Below are 23,168 nucleotides of genomic sequence, written 5' to 3' on the forward strand. Positions count from 1 at the left end.
CCTACCTTAGACAGACAGACAGTACTTGAACAGAGAGACAGTCGAAACAGACTATAGCCCGTGTCTTTGTATCTACAGTATTGCCCAGACTCCATCACCATTGCGCGATGCATGGCTTTCCTTAAACAGTCTTCATTGGACCCTCCTTTTTGACCCGGATTAGCGGCAACCCTGGTCTGGGGGTCCTACGCTCTTCCACAACCAGATCCCTAAGTTCTGGATCCCATAGAGGCCAAGAGTTACTTCCTGTCACCAACTCACTCTCATCAGTGGCCTCTTTTTGACAGACCGCAAGTTCCGTCAGATCGGTTTGAAGCCATCCAATCCGCGGTCCAGCAGACCTATGACCTATGACCTATGACCTATGCCAGTGACAGACTCTCTTTGGGCTCTTACCTTCACGGTCGCCTTCAACTGCGTCCCCTTCAGAGGTTTCTCCTACCATTTCTGTGCTTAGTTGTGAAGGGCTACCTCCTTCACTGTGCCAGTAGAGGTATGCCCTTTTCTGGAGTGTGGGCTAGCCCCCTCCAACGTCTTGAGTGGTACCTCTGTAACAAGCGCTGAGGCCACCCAGCATCTCCAAGGATGAGGCGCACATTTTCTCCCGGACCATGCAGTCTTTGGATGACGACTGATGACCTGGCATATCAACAACTTGGAGTTGGAAGCACTCATCAGGGCCATTCGTCATTGCGAGCGATCCTCCGCAACAGCTGTCTACTGATCGCCTCATACAACTACACGTTGATGGATTACATCAACAAGCGGGTCGCCATGGTCTGCATCTCTGTTGGAGCAGACGTTTTTCCTGTTTCTCCTGACGGATGGCCCCCCTCTTCAGATCTGGACCCGTCACATTCCAGGATGTCGCAACGTGTCAGGACCCAGTTGCTTTGGAGATAGACAATCACACTGTCCTGGGTCGGCCTAAGCACATACAAGTTCGCCTTCGACCCCACTCATTCGGCTGTCGCCTGCTGCCAAAGTTGTACCACACCTTGTTTCAGATCCTCTATAAACATTCTGGGTTGCTGGGTACTGTTCCGTTGGTACCTGGTGAAGTATTGGTACCGTATTCCCCATCCCTCTAGCCGGATGCAGAACACCATTCTGTTCTGACCTGAGTCATATCCCCTGGCCTAACGTGGTTGGAGCTGCCACCTCGCTGCCGTCAGTTGAATAAATCACTGTGTAGCGTCAGGTAAAGTAAAACATGAGCATTTCCAGTACAGTCTGTTTGTATGAGGCAGGGAAGCTAAGGCACTACGTAGCTTCAGGTAAGTATTAAACATTGCATAATGCATAAACATTATCCCAAAATGCTCATTTTTCACTTTATGAATCTTTGTCTTGGCATGTTAAATTTCTTAAAATTTATATGCTACCGGAAACCATGGAAACTGAAATTGATGAATTGGTAGGAAGATAATGCTTCTTTAAAAAGTTGTTTATCTCTTGCATTGAGCTCCGTATAGAATCTGTATATATATTTGTACATTTATTTAATTGGTAATAAAATAATTTAGGCATAAATAAACCTTGCATTATGTTTGAGTTTTTTTAGGTTAATTATGTACATGGAGAATATGCCATGTATATATTAGATGTCACCTGTGCCATGGTCGTAGTTATTTTATCTTCATTTCATATAAGGACCTTGAGATTGCATCAGATTTCAACATCTCCGTGACAACCAGAGAAATCCTGGATAAGCTGGGAGAAAAGAATCATGTCCGGGTAGGTACTGGCACCCAACTGATGTAGGGAGAGTAGACCCCTCCTACTGATGTAGGGAGAGTAGACCCCTCCCACTGATGTAGGGAGAGTAGACCCCTCCTACTGATGTAGGGAGAGTAGACACGTCCCACTGATGTAGGGAGAGTAGACATGTCCCACTGATGTAGGGAGAGTAGACATGTCCCGCTGATGTAGGGAGAGTAGACATGTCCCACTGATGTAGGGAGAGTAGACATGTCCCACTGATGTAGGGAGAGTAGACATGTCCCACTGATGTAGGGAGAGTAGACAAGTCCCGCTGTTGTAGGGAGGGTAGACACGTCCCACTGATGTAGGGAGAGTAGACACATCCCACTGATGTAGGGAGAGTAGACACATCCTACTGATGTGGGGAGAGTAGACACGTCCCACTGATGTAGGGAGAGAAGACACATCCAACTGATGCAGGGAGAGTAGACACGTCCCACTGATGTAGGGAGAGTAGACACGTCCCACTGATGTAGGGAGAGTAGACACATCCCACTGATGTAGGGAGAGTAGACACATACTACTGATGCAGGGAGAGTAGACACATCCTACTGATGTAGGGAGAGTAGACACGTCCCACTAATGTAGGGAGAGTAGACATGTCCCACTGCTGTAGGGAGAGTAGACACGTCCCACTGATGTAGGGAGAGTAGACACGTCCCACTGATGTAGGGAGAGTAGACACGTCCTACTTATGTAGGGAGAGTAGACATGTCCCACTGATGTAGGGAGAGTAGACGCGTCCCACTAATGTAGGGAGAGTAGACCCGTCCCACTGCTGTAGGGAGAGTAGACACATCCTACTGATGTAGGGAGGGTAGATACGTCTCACTGATGTAGGGAGAGTAGACAGATCCCACTGATGCAGGGAGAGTAGACAAGTCCCACTGATGTAGGGAGAGTAGACACGTCCCACTGATGTAGGGAGAGTAGACACGTCCCACTGATGTAGGGAGAGTAGACACGTCCCACTGATGTAGGGAGAGTAGACACGTCCCACTGATGTAGGGAGAGTAGACACGTCCCACTGATGTAGGAAGAGTAGACACGACCATCTGATGTAAGGAGAGTAGACACGATCCACTGATGTAGGGAGAGTAGACACGTCCCACTGATGTAGGGAGAGTAGACATGTCCCACTGATGTAGGGAGAGTAGACACGTCCCACTGATGTAGGGAGAGTAGACACGTCCCACTGATGTAGGGAGAGTAGACACGTCCCACTGATGTAGGGAGAGTAGACACATCCCACTGATGTAGGGAGAGTAGACAGGTCCCACTGATGTAGGGAGAGTAGACAGGTCCCACTGATGTAGGGAGAGTAGACACGTCCCACTGATGTAGGGAGAGCAGACACGTCCAACTGATGTAGGGAGAGTAGACACGTCCCACGGATGTAGGGAGAGTAGACACGTCCAACTGATGCAGGGAGAGTAGACACGTCCCACTGATGTAGGGAGAGTAGACACGTCCCACTGATGTAGGGAGAGTAGACACGACCCACGGATGTAGGGAGAGTAGACACGTCCCACTGATGTAGGGAGAGTAGACACGTCCCACTGATGTAGGGAGAGTAGACACGACCCACGGATGTAGGGAGAGTAGACACGTCCCACTGATGTAGGGAGAGTAGACACGTCCCACTGATGTAGGGAGAGTAGACAAATCCCTCTGATGTAGGGTAGACACCTACAGGTGATAGAGCTTCTGAGCTGGCTACAGTATTGACCTCATCAGTGATGTTCTGCTTGTATCCCTACAGGTGATAGCCCCTCTAAGCTCTGGGTACATGATGTTCTGCTTGTATCCCTACAGGTGATAGCCCCTCTAAGCTCTGGGTACATGATGTTCTGCTTGTATCCCTACAGGTGATAGCCCCTCTAAGCTCTGGGTACATGATGTTCTGCTTGTATCCCTACAGGTGATAGCCCCCCTAAGCTCTGGGTGCATGATGTTCTGCTTGTATCCCTACAGGTGATAGCCCCCCTAAGCTCTGGGTGCATGATGTTCTGCTTGTATCCCTACAGGTGATAGCCCCCCTAAGCTCTGGGTACATGATGTTCTGCTTGTATCCCTACAGGTGATAGCCCCCCTAAGCTCTGGGTGCATGATGTTCATCCCCCACGAGATCATGTGCAACACCCGCCTCAGTGATGTTCTGCTTGTATCCCTACAGGTGATAGCCCCTCTGAGCCGACACAGTATAGACCTCATCAGTGATATTGTGCTTGTATCTCTACAGGTGATAGCCCCTCTAAGCTCTGGGTACATGATGTTCATCCCCCACGAGATCATGTGCAACACCCGCCTCATCCTGCAGCTGCTCAACGTCACCTGTGGTCGGGAGGAGAGTACGGCCAAGAAGTGGACAGATGAGGATGGCCAGTGTCTCGTCAACGAGGGCTACCTCCTCATGCTGCGGTGTGAGGGCGGCATTGACCATGTGTCACAATGTCCACTGTGGTTGGGGGAGAAAGTCCACATGGAGCTCACTGCTGAGACTGCTATTGCTCTGTCTCATATTGAGGTAAGTCAACTAATCAGCTTGATTGGAATGTCAATAATAGACAGACTGAAAAAAATAGGTTTTTTTTACATGCTATACATTGACAGACTCTTCTGAACTTCTACAAAGAATACAAATTAACACCAAAAAGGTTGCAAATTTTATTTATCAGTTTCTGAGAATAATCAACAAACTTCAAGGAATTAAGTTTAATCTGTGTCAAGGGAATGATCTGACTTGCACTTATTCTATGTGCTACCCATTGCCATTTTAAGAAAGTAAATAAAGAAAATGTATAAAGATTTGGAGGACATGCAAAACTTATTGATAATGCTGTGTTGTCTGTAGGGAATGTCATGAACAATGGATGATCATGTTGTACTCAGCAGCTGTCTCATGAGACACTGCTTCATCAGGGTCAAGCAGCTTTAAGGGCATCTTCCTGAGGCAAGGGCATTAACTGAATATAAAAGTCCAGTTGCCACCCTTGCCGAACTAGGCTGGAATTTCCAAACTCGATTGTAGTGCCGACAGTGGCTATTACGAGTTACGTCCCTTCTATGTCCCTCCTCTTGACCAATCAAATTCCATCTCTCATATCATCTGCAATTGCTTCGAACAAAATAGCCTTACCTTATGAAGTGCATCAAATCACTTGAGCACCTTCGTAAAAAACATGGAAAGATTTTCATAATATCTGTCGACTTCCAGTTGGCAGTACACATGCTTTGCAAATCCTTCAGGCGACAGAAATCTGCGCATTGAAATCCATGTGGTCTATGAACCGGATATCTAGTTCATTACAAGATTTTGATTGGACTATTCAGAGACTCGTTAGTCCAACCAAAATGTTACTGTGGAATTCTAGCCTAGTTCGGCAAGGGTGGAAACTGGACTTTTATAGTCAGTCTATGCACCTTGCCTTGGGAAGATACTGAAATGTATATATGTGCAGATATCAGACGTGTTACACACGATCTTCCAACCCTTCTGTGCAACAAACATGTGGCATCATGACACATATTACACTCTGTGTTGTTAGGCTTCTAGTGAGAGTTGGCTGATGTTTCAGGTGGAGTCTCTGTTGCTGGTGGTGATCCACTCATCACAGCTGTCCAGTCAGCGCAAGGAGTTCAACTACAAGATGGGAGACACCATCAGCCTGGTCAATGAACAGACATCCTGCCATCAGTCTATAGCAGAGTCCCTGGCTTCCCTCAAGGTTAGAAGAGTACAGCAATAGTAAAAATAATAATTATTACCCCGGTCAATGGATAAGTGTACACACGGTTTTCATTCTCAGCTCCCTTTGGAGTATACATGAGGCTGGCTGTGAGGCTCTATAGGTCTGTTGGAATACAAATATATTCAGGAAGTTTGTTTGCTTGTTTGTTGTTTAAAGCTGCACTCAGCAATATGCCAGCTATATGACGGCGGTCTGTAAATAATCGAGTCTGGACCAGACAATCCAGTAATTGAAATCATGAGCATGGATCCATGCAATTGGGATACGATGACATGCATCACTCAAGTCAAGCGAGTCTGACCACCTGATCCCGTTAGTCGCCTCTTACGACAAGCTTAGTCGCCTTTTGCGGCAAGCATGGGTTGCTGAAGACCTATTTTACCCTGGATCTTCACGGGTCTTATTCTTGAAGTAATCATTTTAGAATACAAGGGTCCTGCATGTCCGGAGACTGAAGGTGGTGGGGTTAAAGCATTTGCTTATCACGCCGAAGGGGGCGGTCGGGTAGCCTAGTGGTTAAAGCGTATGCTCGTCACGCCGAAGACCCGGGTTTGATTCCCCACATAGATACAATGTGTGGAGCCATGTCTGGTGTCCCCCACTGTGATATTGCTGGAATATTGCTAAAAGCAGCATAAAACCATACTCTGTCAGTCACTCACTCCAGAGGCTTGAACGTTGTGAGAAGGACATCAGGTTGATGCCCCTGCACACACAGAGACAGTTGGAATATGTTGAGTCTCTGTTTGTTGCAGAACACAGCCATCGAGATGAGGGAGAATGTGGCGACAGCCATTAGCCAGGTGGATGAGAAACTCAACTTTGATGACATTGCTAAGCTGGAGGACAACGAGAAGAATCACATACTAAAACTATACAGAGAGACTATGCTGCAGTGCTATAACTTTGGGTTTGAGGTGAGTTTGCAGGACTAGTGTCAGTTCAAATGTTTTGTTTGTTTGTTTGGTTTTTTTGTTGTTGTTTACACCCAGCAGTATTCCAGATATATGAAAGCTGTCTGTAATTAATCAAGTCAGGACCAGACAATCCAGTGATTGATATGATGAGTATCAATCTGCACAATTTGGGTATGGTGACATGCATCAACCAAGCCTGGTTCTGACCTACCGATACCATTAGTCACCTATTGCTTGAAGCATGGGTTGTGGAAGACCATTTCTAACTCGGATCTTCACAGGGGGATATAAGAAAACTGTAACTGTCAATATAATATCATGAATAGTCACGACTGGGTTCTTTATTACGAAATGTAAAATTGTGTTAATGTCAGACAAGACTAAAGATTTGGGGCCTCTGGAGTTGTTCACTTGAGTTTTCTTGAGTCTGATCAGAGACATTGCCTTCAGTTCAACATGGGCATGGAACAGTGTGTTATTTTTTGCATGAATAAATACAGATTATGGATTTTGACTTTTTTAAGGATATTTCATGTGGTACGGACATTTGATAATTGATTAGGCCTAGGTGCATGGTTTAGCCACCTTTGTTTGTGATAATCCTCTGTATACCTTGGATAAGAGGACCATGTTTTGTGTGTGCAGTACTACAAGGAGGTGTCCCGTCTTGTATCTGGGGACCAGAGGCAGAGGCTAGGCCGAGGACTCGTCAAGTTTGCCAAATCTTGGATGAAGTTTGTGTCGGAAAAGTGCGAAAGGGGGAGGGGAATGAGACCAAGGTGACGTATTGCCAGCATATTCTATCAGTAGAACATCCAGGGCAGTCAGAGACAGGTCCTCGTTAGATACAGTGCTAGCATATTCTATCAGTAGAACATCAAAGGTAGTCAGAGATAGGCCCTCGTTAGTTACAGTGCTAGCGTATTCTATCAGTAGAACACCAAGGGCTGTCAGAGATAGGCCCTCGTTAGTTACAGTGCTAGCACATTCTATCAGTAGAACACCAAGGGCTGTCAGACATAGGTCCTCGTTAGATACAGTGCTAGCATATTCTATCAGTAGAACACCAAGGGCTGTCAGAGATAGGCCCTCGTTAGTTACAATGCTAGCACATCCTATCAGTAGAACACCAAGGGCTGTCAGATATAGGCCCTCGCTAGTTACAGTGCTAGCATATTCTATCAGTAGACCACCAAGGGCTGTCAGAGATAGGCCCTCGTTAGTTACAGTGCTAGCATATTCTATCAGTAGAACACCAAGGGCTGTCAGAGATAGGCCCTCGTTAGTTACAGTGCTAGCACATTCTATCAGTAGAACACCAAGGGCTGTCAGAGATAGGTCCTCGTTAGATACAGTGCTAGCATATTCTATCAGTAGAACACCAAGGGCTGTCAGAGATAGGCCCTCGTTAGATACAGTGCTAGCATATTCTATCAGTAGACCACCAAGGGCTGTCAGAGATAGGTTATCGGGTGATACAGGTCCTTTGGTGATATAGTACCAGCATATTCTATCAGTAGAACATCAAGGGCAGTCAGAAATAGGTCATCAGGTGATACAGGTCCTTGGGTGATATAGTACCAGCATATTCTATCAGTAGACCACCAAGGGCAGTCAGCGATAGGTTATCGGGTGATACAGGTCCTTGGGTGATATAGTACCAGCATATTCTATCAGTACAACTTCTATGGGCGGTCAGAGATAGGTCATCGGGTGATACAGGTCCTTGGGTGATATAGTACCAGCATATTCTATCAGTACAACTTCTATGGGCGGTCAGAGATAGGTCATCGGGTGATACAGGTCATTGGGTGATATAGTACCAGCATATTCTATCAGTACAACTTCTATGTGCGGTCAGCGATAGGTCATCGGGTGATACAGGTCCTTGGGTGATATAGTACCAGCATATTCTATCAGTAGACCACCAAGGGCAGTCAGAGATAGGTCATTGGGTGATACAGGTCCTTGGGTGATATAGTACCAGCATATTCTATCAGTACAACTTCTATGGGCAGTCAGCGATAGGTCCTAGAGATAGTCTAGAGATAGAGTGATGGACTTTAATGTAGCTAACGAACTGGAGATGCTGTCATACATAGTGTAGACCCACCCACATTGTTGGTGTAGCATGTTGTTTCTTACACAAATGTTGACAGACAGAGGCATTTGTTGGTAATACATGTTAATCTCAGATCCATTTTTATTTTTTCAATGTGTAGTATTGTTCCAATATATGGTAGAGTTTACTACATAAAGGTACAAGCAGTTAGAATTTAGAAATTCCTGTCTACATTTTCTATGGTAATAGATACAGTGAATAAGGAAAGACAGGCATTGTGTAATTAGCCACACATATAGGTATTGAGTAAGAGGAAGTTCATATCATTGCAATTGAATAAGGTGTGATACTGAAATTATGTTTTAATCAGTTGGGAAAATGCAACATAACTGTCTTTTCCAGGTGGGCAAATCAAGGCCTAGATTTCCTCACAGTAGCATGTGAGCCTAAGGTCCTAGCTTGTTTGTCTGAAGATGAGTTTCAGGTATGTCTGTGTGTAAGGCTGAAAAAAGAAAATAATTCTTGGGCACTTTTAATCCTGCGTATCTGCCATTTTCATTGAAGCAGTGTACAGTTCATTCATTGGTTTTATTTCCAATACATATAGGCCACAGGCCTTTGTGTACAAAAGTTGAGTACAGACAGGTTTTAAGCTTTCAGTTTCGTATTTCTTACTTCATTTGCATAATATAGATATTTTGCTAGATTTGTAATAATATATGTATCTGGTGATGACAGAAGCATATTAAATTTATGGATGTTAGGATGACAATAGAACTTTGCTTTGAGATATAGTTGCCGTAACTTGACATACGATGGACAAATAAGCAGGAAGTGGTACTCGGTTTCAACCAAGTCTAATTTACAAAGTTTGCATTTTCTTAAATTTCTTGGGATTTTATGATGACGTCCATTCTCAATTTCCAAAGTATGACAACTCAGTTCGGTGTACAGTTATATAAAGCAGATTCTGCTGACCATAATGAAAACACAAATGACATTTGGTTGAATCCAGTACAATGGGTGTTTGTTAGATATTGTCGACAGATCAAATATAAAGTGTTCCTCCCTCATCATTTTTGTTTGAACCCAAAAAAACCAAGTTTCATTTTCTTCCACCAATATGCATGAGATCTTTTTGAAGATTTGCAGCTTAAGGTTCTATGTATCTGTTCTGGGAAGCTCCAGCTCGTAATAGTAATTTCAATAGCTCAGAGAAAGTCGTTTAAGAGCTTTTGATACACATGAATACAATACTTTGGGGTAATGTTGTTCAGTTATGTATATCAGTGTTTTTCTACATGTTGCCTGAACAGGTTTGAAGGTATACTTAGTATTCTTAGTGGGTGGTCTGGTGGCCTAGTGGTTAAAGCAGTCGCTCGTCACGCTGAAGACCTGGGTTCGATTCGTAACATGGGTTGTGAAGACCACTTTTGGTGTCCCCCGCCATGATATTGCTGAAATATTGCTAAAAGTGGGGTAAAACCATACACACTCACTCACTAGTATTCTTAGTTGCTAAAATATATGAGCAGAGTTACATCCCTTAGGTGTTTCAGGATCTGTCTGTGATCTGTTTGAATCCCATTTTCTCCCATATTATGATGCTCCTTATCTGCGCTCATCTCTTTTAAACAAAATGGAAAACATCCACAACCTTTATCACTGCAGGTTCTCTCCCACAGGATGAGAAGCCATGACAAGACTAAAATACTGTTCAAAGCAGTGTTAAAACCAAACTCACCCAACCGCTCACTCACTCAGCAACCCAGCAATCCACCCACCCAAACACAACCGCCCACTCACCCACCCAGAAACCAAGAACATACACTGGATATATGGTAATAATTGTCCAAATCTTATTTCAGGAGCTAAAGAAAAACATCAACGACTGTATCACCCATGTTATAGGATCAGCAGACAAGGGTGGACATTGGCCTCATGGTAAGCTGCCCCTAAACATGTATCTAACAGGAAGGAGTCTGATGTATTGAGACTTTTCAACACAGAGGTTCTTGTTGTCGACCAAGTACCTCTGCCACAGGCCAATGAGATGGGATGATTATCACATTTTACAAAGTCCTTTCCACAAATTGCACGCCTTTTTTATTTGTTTCATGTTATAGACTTACTGAAGGCCTGTTCTGATTTCAGAATAAAATGTTTTGTTTTTTTCCAGACGAGAAAATTCCAATCAAAATAGCTTGTTGCACTGTTGAATGCTAAGTCATCACTGAGGCGGAGTGTGAGATTTGCTATGGATATGGCCCTTGTTGGGATTGTTACACAGGCTACACGCTGGGTACCCAGACTTGTTCTGTGTGTCAAATTAGAAGAAGATTCCGTGCTTCTTTTGAGTTTTTTGATTAGGTCCGCCTAAACTGTGAAGAAAAAGAAATATATTTATTTATTTCCCTTCGAGTTCATAAACATTGTATGTGCACTATCAAATATCACTTCATGCGCACCAGTTTATTGTTTAGGTCGTCCGGTTGAGATGGTTTTGTTCACGTCTTTCAAAGCTGTTTGTAATGTAATGATGGAATGACGTCACACTAGCAATGATGTCATAGCTGAAGATTGTTGCTATCATTGACATTTGTGGTTATCTAAGACGGGGGTCCTGATCAGTGCATTTTTCTAAAGGGGAGCTCAGAAGAATTTAGAAATAAGGGGTGATGAAGAAATTATGACACTCGCATGTGTGTCACACTGATTTTATAAAACCTGTGTAAGAATTCACGCATTACCCTCTATCTTGCTTTGAAAATCCAAGAATTCTGACACTTGTTTAAAAAGATCAGTATGACACAGGCTCATGTAATAATCTCTAAATATGTATGTATAACATGTATGAACATTCTCTGCAGGTAAGTCAGTTTCAGAGGGCAACTTCCGTCACCCGATGCAGAGATTTCCATCGTGTCCGGAGCCGTCTCTGAGTCAGAAGATGGTGCGTTCCAACTCCAGTAGATCCACCTTCAGTGAGGGGATCCCACATGTCTCATCTGGCCTGTCCACTCCCTCCACACCCAGTCCCAGCATCTTGGATGCGTGTAAGTATACAAGCAGATATTCTCCTCGTGTAGAGGAATTGATGAAGTCACCATTCTCTGTTACATATCGCATAGGCCATCAGCTCACTCTAACAAATCTATTTGTTTGATGTTCAACTCTGCACTCAACGATATTCTAGCTATGTTGTGTGTGATGGCAGCTTGTAAATACTACAGCCTTTGTGACAACCTCTTCACCTCAGAAGCTATCTTTTATGTTGTTTTCAAATTTTCATAAGATCCTACCTTGCATCATATTTTGAACTATTCAAATGTGATATTACACTCGCAAAGAAATATGATATTTGTGATCAATTGTATATCAAAAAATTATTATACTGAAACTGTGTAAACATCATCTCCCCCAAAACCACTGGACCACTGAAATTGCAATTATTACTAAATTTGTGCAAGATTTGTTTTTCATATGGCCTGCACAGCAGTCATATACTCACTTTAGCTTTAGTACATGCTGCAGCCTGCCAGTGTTAATCTCTGTTTTTTATGCTGCAGCCTCCCAGTGTAAGTCCGTTATTTATGCTGCAGCCTCCCAGTGTAACTTTCTATTATTTATGCTGCAGCCTCCCTGCATAAGTCTCTGTTATTTATGCTGCAGCCTCCCAGTGTAAGTCTGTTATTTATGCTGCAGCCTCCCAGTGTAAACCTATTATTTATGCTGCAGCCTCCCAGTGTAAGTCTGTTATTTATGCTGCAGCCTCCCAGTGTAAGTCTGTTATTTATGCTGCAGCCTCCCAGTGTAAACCTATTATTTATGCTGCAGCCTCCCAGTGTAAGTCTGTTATTTATGCTGCAGCCTCCCAGTGTAAACCTATTATTTATGCTGCAGCCTCCCAGTGTGAGTTTGTTATTTATGCTGCAGCCTCCCAGTGTGAGTCTCTGTAATTTATGCTGCAGCCTCCCAGTGTGAGTCTCTGACCAACTTGTCCCGGAAGGAACGCATCAAGCTGGGGTGTCGTCGTCTGGAGGAGGAGCGCAACCAGAAGATGCGGGACAAGAGGGTGATCGGTCGGACCACGTCACGCCAGAGTGAGATTGACTACCACATCAACGTCAGGAGAGTCAACTTTAGATGGCAGAGAGGAAACAAGATAGGTGAGCTACATCAGGAATTTGAGGTAGGATTGGAAAATGGATTTGTTCCTAGGTTTGGACATTACATCTTGCAGCAACTGGATCGCTGTTGAGAACTTGTAATTTAAGTCAGACATGGTACAGTGGAGTATTGCGGACAGTGATTTGAAATGGTTTTTGTTCTATGGTGGGCAGAGAATATTCCCAGTTGCTTCTCCCTGTAACCCGTGAAGATCTGGGGTAAAGTAGGTCTTCAGCAAACCTGCTTAAAATGCGACTATGCTTGCCGTAAGAGGCGATTAATGGGATCGAGTGGTCCGGCTCGCTGACTTGGTTGATGCATGTCATAGTATCCCAATTGCGTAAATCGATGCTCATGATGTGATTCACTGGATTGTCGGTTTCAGATAATTTACAGCTCACAGTCATGTAGCTGGAATATTGCTGAGTGCGGCGTTAAGCAACAAACAAATCTATCAATAAGTCACTGACACATAGAGAATCTCACCTGAGTGTCTTTTGAAATCAAATATATCAACACGAGTTGATAAAAGTGAAAAAACTCTAAGGCTTGCCGAAGAGTTTTTCCACTTTTACCAACTTTGCAGTTTGTAGACAGTAATAAGCAGTGTCTTAAGTGGAAGAAGTACTGCTAACAGTTTCAGTAGCAGAGCCATTAGTGATGTCATTTGATTGTGACATCATGGTAACCAATGACGTCACAATGGTCTGCAAAGCATTGTGATGCAATTTCATTGCGGCAATATCTACTATGTAGATATCGCTTGATCTAACCCAAGCGATATCTCCTGTGGGAGCCAGTTTTGGATGATAAAATAGATATCCCTACAGCAAAATAATCACAACGTTACTCATAAAGATGACCCTTTCCAAAACAAGAGAGGATTCTTTGAATTCTTATAGTAATATTGTTATAGAATGTTTTCAAATTACAATAGCCAATTGTTTAATAATGTTTGCTTGATCAGGTGCATTGGTTGAAGATAAGTCCTGTAGTTGAGGATGGTTATTTGCCTGATGAGACACATGACATTGGGTGTTGTAGGTGAGGGTCAGTTCGGCAAGGTGTACACAGCTGTCAACATGGAGACAGGGGAGCTGATGGCACTGAAGGAGGTAAGATAGGAGATAACTATATGTAGATGATGGAGGTATGTGAATATAAGACTCTAGCTTGAAATGAATTCACGGCTGAAGTCAGATTGATCGTGAGATCTGATATTTTCGAGCTTTCTTCAAATATACACTTCAGTATAGTTGAATTTGAATTCACCTATCAAACATCTCTTGTTTACATACATATTCTGAGACAGTCAGAACTTCAGAAGGCATTAGGGGTGGTAGGGGAGCCTAGTGGTTAAAGCTTTCGCTCGTCATAATGAAGACCCAGGTTCGATTCCCAACATGGGTACAATGTGTGAAGCCCATTTGTGGTGTCCCCCGCTGTGATATTGCTGGAATATTGCTAAAAGCGGCTAACTCACTTACCCACCCACCCACCCAATAACTCACTCACTCACTCACTCACTCACTCACTCACTCACTCACTCACTCACTCAGAAGGCATATAAAAACAACTAAGTGAAACAGGTCACATATGGGAATTGTTCTAACAGTGTGGAATGAAAATGCTGGTGTACTCATGCTACTGCTGAGATTTATTGTTTCTTCGGAGCTAAAAGAGTTTGTGATTACAGATGAAGATGCAGCCGAATGACCAGCAGGGTTTTAAGGAAATTGCTGATGAAATCAAGAACTTTGAGGGCAACCAGCATAAACACCTGGTCAAATACTATGGGGTGGAGGTGCACAAGGTATGTTGTACATGGTCACTGTGGGGTTCTACAGATAGATGCATCCACAATAGGTCCCCAGAACCCTTTGCACTAGAACACACTTGTGCTTCCCCAAAGATCTGACTAGAACACACTTGTTCTTCCTGTAAGCGCTGACTTGAAAACACCCATGCTTCCTGTAAGAGCTGACTAGAAAACACCCACACTTCCTGTAAGAGCTGACTAGAAAACACTCACACTTCCTGTTAGAACTGACTAGAAAACACCCACACTTCCTGTAAGAGCTGACTAGAAAACACCCACACTTCCTGTAAGAGCTGACTTGAAAACACCCACACTTCCTGTAAGAGCTGACTTGAAAACACCCATGCTTCCTGTAAGAGCTGACTAGAAAACACTCATGCTTCCTGTAAGAGCTGACTAGAAAACACCCATGCTTCCTGTAAGAGCTAACTAGAAAACACCACACTTCCTGTTAGAACTGACTAGAAAACACCCACACTTCCTGTAAGAGCTGACTTGAAAACACCCATGCTTCCTGTAAGAGCTGACTTGAAAACACCCACACTTCCTGTAAGAGCTGACTTGAAAACACCCATGCTTCCTGTAAGAGCTGACTAGAAAACACTCATGCTTCCTGTAAGAGCTGACTAGAAGACACCCACACTTCCTGTAAGAGCTGACTAGAAGACACCCATGCTTCCTGTAAGAGCTAACTAGAAAACACCCACACTTCCTGTAAGAGCTGACTAGAAAACACCCACACTTCCTGTAAGAGCTGACTTGAAAACACCCACACTTCCTGTAAGAGCTAACTAGAAAACACCCACACTTCCTGTAAGAGCTGACTAGAAAACACCCACACTTCCTGTAAGAGCTAACTAGAAAACACCCATGCTTCCTGTAAGAGCTAACTAGAAAACACCCACACTTCCTGTAAGAGCTGACTTGAAAACACCCACACTTCCTATAAGAGCTGACTTGAAAACACCCATGCTTCCTGTAAGAGCTGACTAGAAGACACCCACACTTCCTGTAAGAGCTGACTAGAAGACACCCACACTTCCTGTAAGAGCTGACTAGAAAACACCCATGCTTCCTGTAAGAGCTGACTAGAAAACACCCACACTTCCTGTAAGAGCTGACTAGAAAACACCCATGCTTCCTGTAAGAGCTGACTAGAAGACACCCTCACTTCCTGTTAGAACTGACTAGAAAACACCCATGCTTCCTGTAAGAGCTAACTAGAAAACAGCCATGCTTCCTGTAAGAGCTGACTAGAAAACACCCATGCTTCCTGTTAGAACTAACTAGAAAACACCCACACTTCCTGTAAGAACTGACTAGAAAACACCCATGCTTCCTGTTAGAACTAACTAGAAAACACCCATGCTTCCTGTAAGAGCTGACTAGAAAACACCCATGCTTCCTGTAAGAGCTAACTAGAAAACACCCCCACTTCCTGTTAGAACTGACTAGAAAACACCCATGCTTCCTGTAAGAGCTGACTTGAAAACACCCATGCTTCCTGTAAGAGCTGACTAGAAAACACCGACACTTCCTGTTAGAACTGACTAGAAAACACCCATGCTTCCTGTAAGAGCTGACTAGAAAACACCCATGCTTCCTGTAAGAGCTGACTAGAAAACATCCACACTTCCTATAAGAGCTGACTAGAAAACACCCACACTTCCTGTAAGAGCTAACTAATAGACACCCACACTTCCTGTAAGCGCTGACTAGAAGACACCCACACTTCCTGTTAGAACTGACTAGAAAACACCAATGCTTCCTGTTAGAACTGACTAGAAAACACCCACACTTCCTGTAAGAGCTGACTAGAAAACACCCATGCTTCCTGTTAGAACTGACTAGAAAACACCCACATTCCTGTTAGAACTGACTAGAAGACACCCACACTTCCTGTTAGAACTGACTAGAAAACACCCATGCTTCCTGTTAGAACTGACTAGAAAACACCCATGCTTCCTGTAAGAGCTAACTAGAAAACACCCACACTTCCTGTAAGAGCTGACTAGAAAACACCCATGCTTCCTGTTAGAACTGACTAGAAAACACCCATGCTTCCTGTTAGAACTGACTAGAAAACACCCACATTCCTGTTAGAACTGACTAGAAGACACCCACACTTCCTGTTAGAACTGACTAGAAAACACCCATGCTTCCTGTTAGAACTGACTAGAAAACACCCATGCTTCCTGTAAGAGCTAACTAGAAAACACCCACACTTCCTGTAAGAGCTGACTAGAAAACACCCATGCTTCCTGTTAGAACTGACTAGAAAACACCCACACTTCCTGTTAGAACTGACTAGAAAACACCCATGCTTCCTGTAAGAGCTGACTAGCAAACACTCTGGCTTCCTGTAAGGGCTGACTAGAAAGCACTAGTGCTTTCATTGTGTGAGCATATGTTTGTGTGTTTCAGGATGAGATGCTGATCTTCATGGAGTACTGCGACTGCGGCACTGTGGAGGAGGCAGCGAAGATCGGCCTCCCGGAACACATCATCAGGAAATACACCAAGCAGATCCTTATCGCTGTCAATCATCTCCATGAAAACAGCATCGTGCACCGAGACATCAAAGGTAACTCCTTGCTAGGGTGGAAGCAGGCTGCAGCATACGATGCTGTATTGTATACTGTGTTTAGTCAGTTGTATACTCCCTAGGGAGTTGAGAACGAAAATAGAGTGCACACTGACCCATTGATCGGGTAATAATTTAGCATGATTTAGGGTACAGATTTGGCGCATTATGAATATGCACATTATGTGTCTGCACGTTTCTTGCAACATATTTCTTGTACTTCCACTTTCAGGAGCAAATATCTTCTTAACGTCCAATGGAACCGTGAAAGTTGGTGACTTCGGGTGCTCGGTGAAGCTGAAGAACCACACCACCATGTTGGGTGAAATAAACAGTCTGGCGGGGACAATGGGTGAGTGATAATGCTACACACCACCATGTGCTTAGATGACATTTGTGGTACAAGGCCTAGCGCTATAGCTGTCACAAGTCTATGTTAAAGTATGGGAGTTTCGAACATCTTAACACTACGGCTGTCACAAGTCTATGTAAAGTATGGGAGTTACGAACATCTTATGCTACGGCTGTCTCTAGTCTATGTTAAAGTATGGGAGTCAAGGACATCTTAACCCTACGGCAGTCACAAGTCTATGTTAAAGTATGGGAGTTACGAACATCTTAACGCTACGGCTGTCACTAGTCTATGTTAAAGTATGGCAGTTATGATCACCTTAATGCTATGGCTGTCACAATTCTATGTTAAAGTATGGGAGTTACGAACATCTTAACGCTACGGCTGTCACAAGTCTATAGTCTTAAGTATGGGAATTACATTTATGGGATTAAACAAGGACTGGTCAGCTTTGAGTCAGTATACTGTGTCTGAATAGGATATCCGTGTTAAAACTAGACATGACATCTTAATGAACTAGCACTATCAAAACAGCATTAGTTCGGACTAACACAAGCAGCCACACACGTACACAGATCAGTACATAAGTGCAATGATCTTGGATCAGTTTCCCCTCCCCAGCATATATCTAGGGTTGTAGTGTAGATTGATGTTTCAGCCTACATGGCCCCGGAAGTGATCACCCAGAATGACAAGGAAGGCAGCGGCCGTGCGGCTGATATATGGAGTCTGGGTTGTGTTGTCATCGAGATGGCAACCGGGAAGGTGAGAGCTTCTTACACAGCTGCAAGTTACTTTGTTTTCTGAACATGAAAATTTAAGCTTGGATATTTTGTTTGTTTGTTTGTTGTTTAACACCGCACTCAGCAATATTGCAGCTATATTACGGCAGTCTGTAAATAATTGAGTCCAGACCAGACAATCCAGTGATTGACATCATGCACATCGGTCCACACGATTGGGATACGATGACATGCATCAACCAAGTCAGCGCGCCTGACCACCCGATCCCGTTAGTCGCCTCTTGCAACAAGCATTGGTTGCTGGAGACCAATTCTAACCCTTAATCTTCATGAGACTGGATACTTCGTACACAAATGAGTTGAAGTCTATTGTTCTATATGCCATCTGTGCTAAATAGTGTGAGACACTAGCCAAAATTTTAAACTATATAGAGGATTCATCCCGAGTGTTTTTTAATATGGGAAATATCAACCGAGTCTTAGTTAATCGGTATTTGCCGAGCCTTTGGCGAGGCAAATACCAATTAACGGGACAAGGTTGATATTTCCCATATTAAAAAACACGAGTGATGAATTCTATTTATCATTTTCACATTTTTGCTTCCAAATTAAGGAATAATTGCATTAAACATTAACATCAGCAACTTGTCGAAATCTTACGTGCGTATTCTCACTCGTGCGTAGTGATACATGTTTTCCATAGCCATGTAAACCAAAATAAACAATTCGCTGAGAAAAAAAGTTCCTCGGATTATTTTAAACAAAATACTTGAACAGACTTTGGCAGAATAATTGAAACTTTAATAAGGGTAACAACAACGATTCTGTGTAATCTGATTATATCTCTGGTGTAACTTCACTTATAATATATAGTTTCAAATCAAACCGCTCTCTCTTCCGGTTAGCTAATTTGCATATATAATTTGCATACTTATGTCATTGGGGTATGACATACATGTTTTTATGTCATAAGCTTATGTCATGGATAAATGCTTTAGTTAAATGATAAAATCTAAATACCACACCAATAGATATTGTACAAGCACTTGCTTTGGAGCAGAGTGAGATTTTACCTGTTGATGTCGGACTGACTGTCAAAGACAAGAATGGTTGATTTGAAAGATTTACATATCCTAAGATCTATGTACATGTCTGTATATCCTGACATAACATCCATCCTGCTCAAGTAGAATTTGAAGTGTGTTCTGTCTGATAAGATCTGGCAGCATGACTCCTTATTTCCTGTAATGAAAGCTACGTGTGATGTGTGTGTTGCTAGCGCCCCTGGCACGACGCTGAGAACAACTACCAGATCATGTTCAAGGTGGGGATGGGTGGGACTCCGTCTGTCCCTGAGAACCTAAGTGCTGAGGGCAAGGATTTCCTATTGTGTTGCTTCCAGCATGACCCTCAAGCCAGGTGGACAGCTAGCAGGCTACAGGACCACCCCTTCTCCAAGGTAGGCCTTTGCTCTAGAAGTCAACATTCCATCCTTTTAGCAACATTCTGACTGATCACATGTCCTGTCTGGATTCTAGTTAGAAATTAATTGTATTTTTACTGGTACCCACAAATGATCTGTTACAGAGTTGCCTTCTAAGTAATGGTAAAGTGGTAGTCGACAGGGAAGTAAGTAGATTGCAAGTGATTACATCAAGCAATTTATATCCCCCACCACGAACTGGAAGGGAGATATAGGAATGGGTCCTGTCCATCCGTCCATTCGTACGTCACGTTTCGTTCTCTCAAAACCATGAGAGATAACCAAACTTGGCACATAGATAAGTCTAGTGGTGAAGTGGTGTTTTTGATAGTTTGGGATTTAAAAAAAATTGTTTTTAGATTTTCCATTGCAATGAGTGAGTGAGTTAGGTTGAACACCGCTTTTAACATTATTCCAGTTATATAGTGGCGTGTCAGCTTAATGTGGGAGGAAAGCCCGAAGTGATGCAGGTCTCAGACATTTACCACTTCGGTGAAACCCACGAGCACGGGTATGGTGCTGACAAACCTAGAAACATAATCGGGGCGAACCGGGATTCCAACCCACAATCATAGGTTTTTGGCCCAAGAGACGCAACTCTGCACAGCGAATCGCGGCGCCTTAGACGACTGGGCCACCCGTGCCCCTTCCATTGCAATGACTTTGACATTCACTGGAAATGGCGGTAAAAGGGGGATATAGTATTTCATGCTTGTGCTTTTTACGCCCTGGCTGCTGTTTCCTGATTAGCATATCAGGATGGATGGGGCTTGTGTTTCATTCTTGCGCTGAACGATGTCACTGATTGTGTATTGTTCTTTACAGTTATTTTTGTCTCTCTCCCCCCCCCCTATAAAAATTACCAGTCCCTTAGTCCTTACTGTATGTTTCTAGTCTCTGACAATGGAGTGTTCAATACAAACTCTGCATTTTGCTTATTTCAGGTTTATGAAGAAGCTGATGGCGAAAGTTGATGATAGTATTCTCTAGGCAGTGAAGTTATATCCTGTTACCATGGTTACAGCTAAATTCTGTGATTGCTGTCCGGCAGCTACATGTTGTATTTTTCTTGACCTGCTCCAACATGACCGACGCTGCAGGGGATGCACTACAGGGCAACAGTGAATCTTACATCTACATTATATACAGTGATTTGTGATTTGTGTTTGCCTATGTGATCATTGCAAAGCTGTAGGGAAAAGCGTCTCAGCAGCAAATCAGAGAAAAAAAAGGTTGAATTGTCTTGTATCATTTAGCTGGACAGTATTTTGCAAGTGTTATTATAAGCATTTTGCTCACTGCATGTACGGTGTACTTAGTAATATATTATTTTGACATGTCAGCATTCTTCATCCAGGAAACAACAGTGAACCTGGCTATGTTAGATATGCTGAATGTAATCTGAAGCAATATTGCAAGCAGTATTCAACATGAACAGTTTAACAGTACGCCATTACTTAACTAAACTGATTGCCGCGAATAGCTGCAAAATTGCTGATGCGGCGTTAAGCAATATTCACTCACTTAACTAAACTGACATGCTGCTTTGCAGGTCACATATAGGTCAGTGTGATTAGGGAGCTTGAGTATGGCTCAGCAAATGCTTGATTTGACCTTGACCTACATAACTAGGGTCAAAGGGACCCCCATTAATCAGTTTCATGGGTCCTTACAGGAAATATGAGTCCTGAAAAGAAATGGCGTGTACTGTGAGTAGGGATTGAAATTAGCACCTGCCCATTAGTCTGATGCAGTTTCACTTATGTCAAAGGTACCCTTTGGGTTGGTAGAAGTTCATTTCAGGAATGTACAGAGCTACAGATAAGCTGCTTAATTGCGTAAAATAATGAAATAACCCAATTAAAATAGAAACCCAAGAGTAAAAACTCAATTGCTCAAAAAGTTATCTGGAGCTCTGAATGTATGATTTGATAATTACTGCAGTTACAAGACCTTTATATTACTTGTCAAGAATTTGGTACAATGAACTATGTTTTTTTCTGCGTACTGGACACGTATTTTGATGTTGTATCAAACCCTGAATGTTAAAGTTGGTATGACATCAGCAGTAGTTATTGGACATACTTCCCAGTTGTTTCCAGGAGTATTTACAGATATTGGAGAGAGTCAATTTGACTCAGGTTGTGTGAGGTGACAGCTTGTATGTTGAAATGTGCCGAGTTGTGATATTGGCCGAGAGACATATTGCATTGATTTGCATTACGTTACTGTTACTGAATTCAGCTTCTACCTAAATGGGTGCACTTTGGAGAGTTGCCGTTATTCATATACAAGTCTTTTGTTGTATTGACAACATGGTCTCTCCATGAGAGTCTTTGCTATTCTATACTGAACAAAGAAAGTTAGGGATCATGAATATATTTTGGGATACTGTAAAACGTGAAATTAACGTGAGCATGAATTAAATGCGAAAAATGCAAGTGGTCTCTCGCATTATTAAAACATCGCATTTATATCAACCCAAAAATAAGACATTTTGGATAGCAGAAATACCAACTTAGACATACGCTGAAAACAAACCAGTATGTATTCCACATCAATGTTTATTCAGCAGCACCTGTAACAAGTATATAAACAATGTCATTCAAACACTAATTACATCCTGTGAATTGTCACTGCTGGGGTCAAGACAAGCGTTCTACTCACTCATGTCATCACTGATCACACCTGCAAGTCCAGACAGACGCCACCCAACACGGTGTCTTTGCTCTTTGCGACTGCATCAAAGGCCGACACGAGCCAGCACACACGCATTGTTTTAACTGAAGTACTCTACTCAGCGCTAATAAGCGGTGCTATTTGGTGTGTGATTGGATTAATGTAAGGTTGGATTAAGGTGAGGATTCTCCTGTAAACCTGACAGAGGACATTTTGTTTAGATATAAATCCACTGATGCTTGAGAGGAGGGGGGTGTCGCATTCATATTGAGTCGCATTTTTGGCTAGGGGCCAGCGGTCGCATTCTTTTGGAGACGCATTAATTTCACGTTTTACAGTATATTGGGTGGTAAAAACTGAGTACACAACTTCTTAATAATAATCGCCAAAATAGTCATGATCCCTAACATTTTTTGTTCAGTATAGTTTATAATTCAGCAGCTTAGTCCATGTTTGTTGTTATAGTTGGTCAACACAGAAAAGGACTATTGTTTTTTATTACTTGTTTTACAAAATGTTTTGCTCAAAATTCAACGTAAGATGTAGGGAAAAAAATGTATTAGTGTCAACTTTCAAATGAACTTTCTATTGATATTTGAAAAACCAAGTTATAGCTTGCCAGGACATTGTGTATAGTGTTGGTAGTTGATGGTTTAGAAACTAGTTTCATCCAACTAATATAAAATAACAATGGATAGCTGTAAATTTCATCCGACTAATATAAAATAACAATGGTTATCGGTAAATGCTTTGAAATGTTTGATATTTTCTCAGATGGGCATTTTAAGCAAAAGCATGCAACATAATGAGATTAATGAATGAATGAATGGATATCCACACATA

General features: G+C 42.9%; 1 protein-coding gene across 1 annotated transcript in view; it reads left to right on the top strand.

Annotated features, from left to right (window-relative positions):
- LOC124141468 (mitogen-activated protein kinase kinase kinase 4-like) overlaps positions 1-22,124 on the top strand; it is a 44,840-nt gene extending 22,716 nt beyond the window's left edge. The window contains exons 10-25 of the mRNA XM_048402411.1: positions 1,654-1,737; positions 4,007-4,291; positions 5,343-5,492; positions 6,272-6,433; positions 7,079-7,212; positions 8,898-8,979; positions 10,364-10,439; positions 11,366-11,551; positions 12,467-12,664; positions 13,710-13,780; positions 14,362-14,478; positions 16,909-17,068; positions 17,301-17,420; positions 18,079-18,185; positions 19,443-19,622; positions 20,591-22,124. Of these exons, the coding sequence (XP_048258368.1) occupies positions 1,654-1,737; positions 4,007-4,291; positions 5,343-5,492; positions 6,272-6,433; positions 7,079-7,212; positions 8,898-8,979; positions 10,364-10,439; positions 11,366-11,551; positions 12,467-12,664; positions 13,710-13,780; positions 14,362-14,478; positions 16,909-17,068; positions 17,301-17,420; positions 18,079-18,185; positions 19,443-19,622; positions 20,591-20,620 (2,142 nt within the window). The 3' untranslated portion in view covers positions 20,621-22,124. The remainder of the gene's footprint in view (positions 1-1,653; positions 1,738-4,006; positions 4,292-5,342; positions 5,493-6,271; positions 6,434-7,078; positions 7,213-8,897; positions 8,980-10,363; positions 10,440-11,365; positions 11,552-12,466; positions 12,665-13,709; positions 13,781-14,361; positions 14,479-16,908; positions 17,069-17,300; positions 17,421-18,078; positions 18,186-19,442; positions 19,623-20,590) is intronic.
- The last annotated feature ends 1,044 nt before the right edge of the window (positions 22,125-23,168 follow it).

The sequence above is a fragment of the Haliotis rufescens genome, unplaced genomic scaffold, assembly GCF_023055435.1.
Source record: "Haliotis rufescens isolate VD_foot unplaced genomic scaffold, xgHalRufe1.0.p SCAF_26, whole genome shotgun sequence".
NCBI classification, from domain to species: domain Eukaryota; kingdom Metazoa; phylum Mollusca; class Gastropoda; order Lepetellida; family Haliotidae; genus Haliotis; species Haliotis rufescens.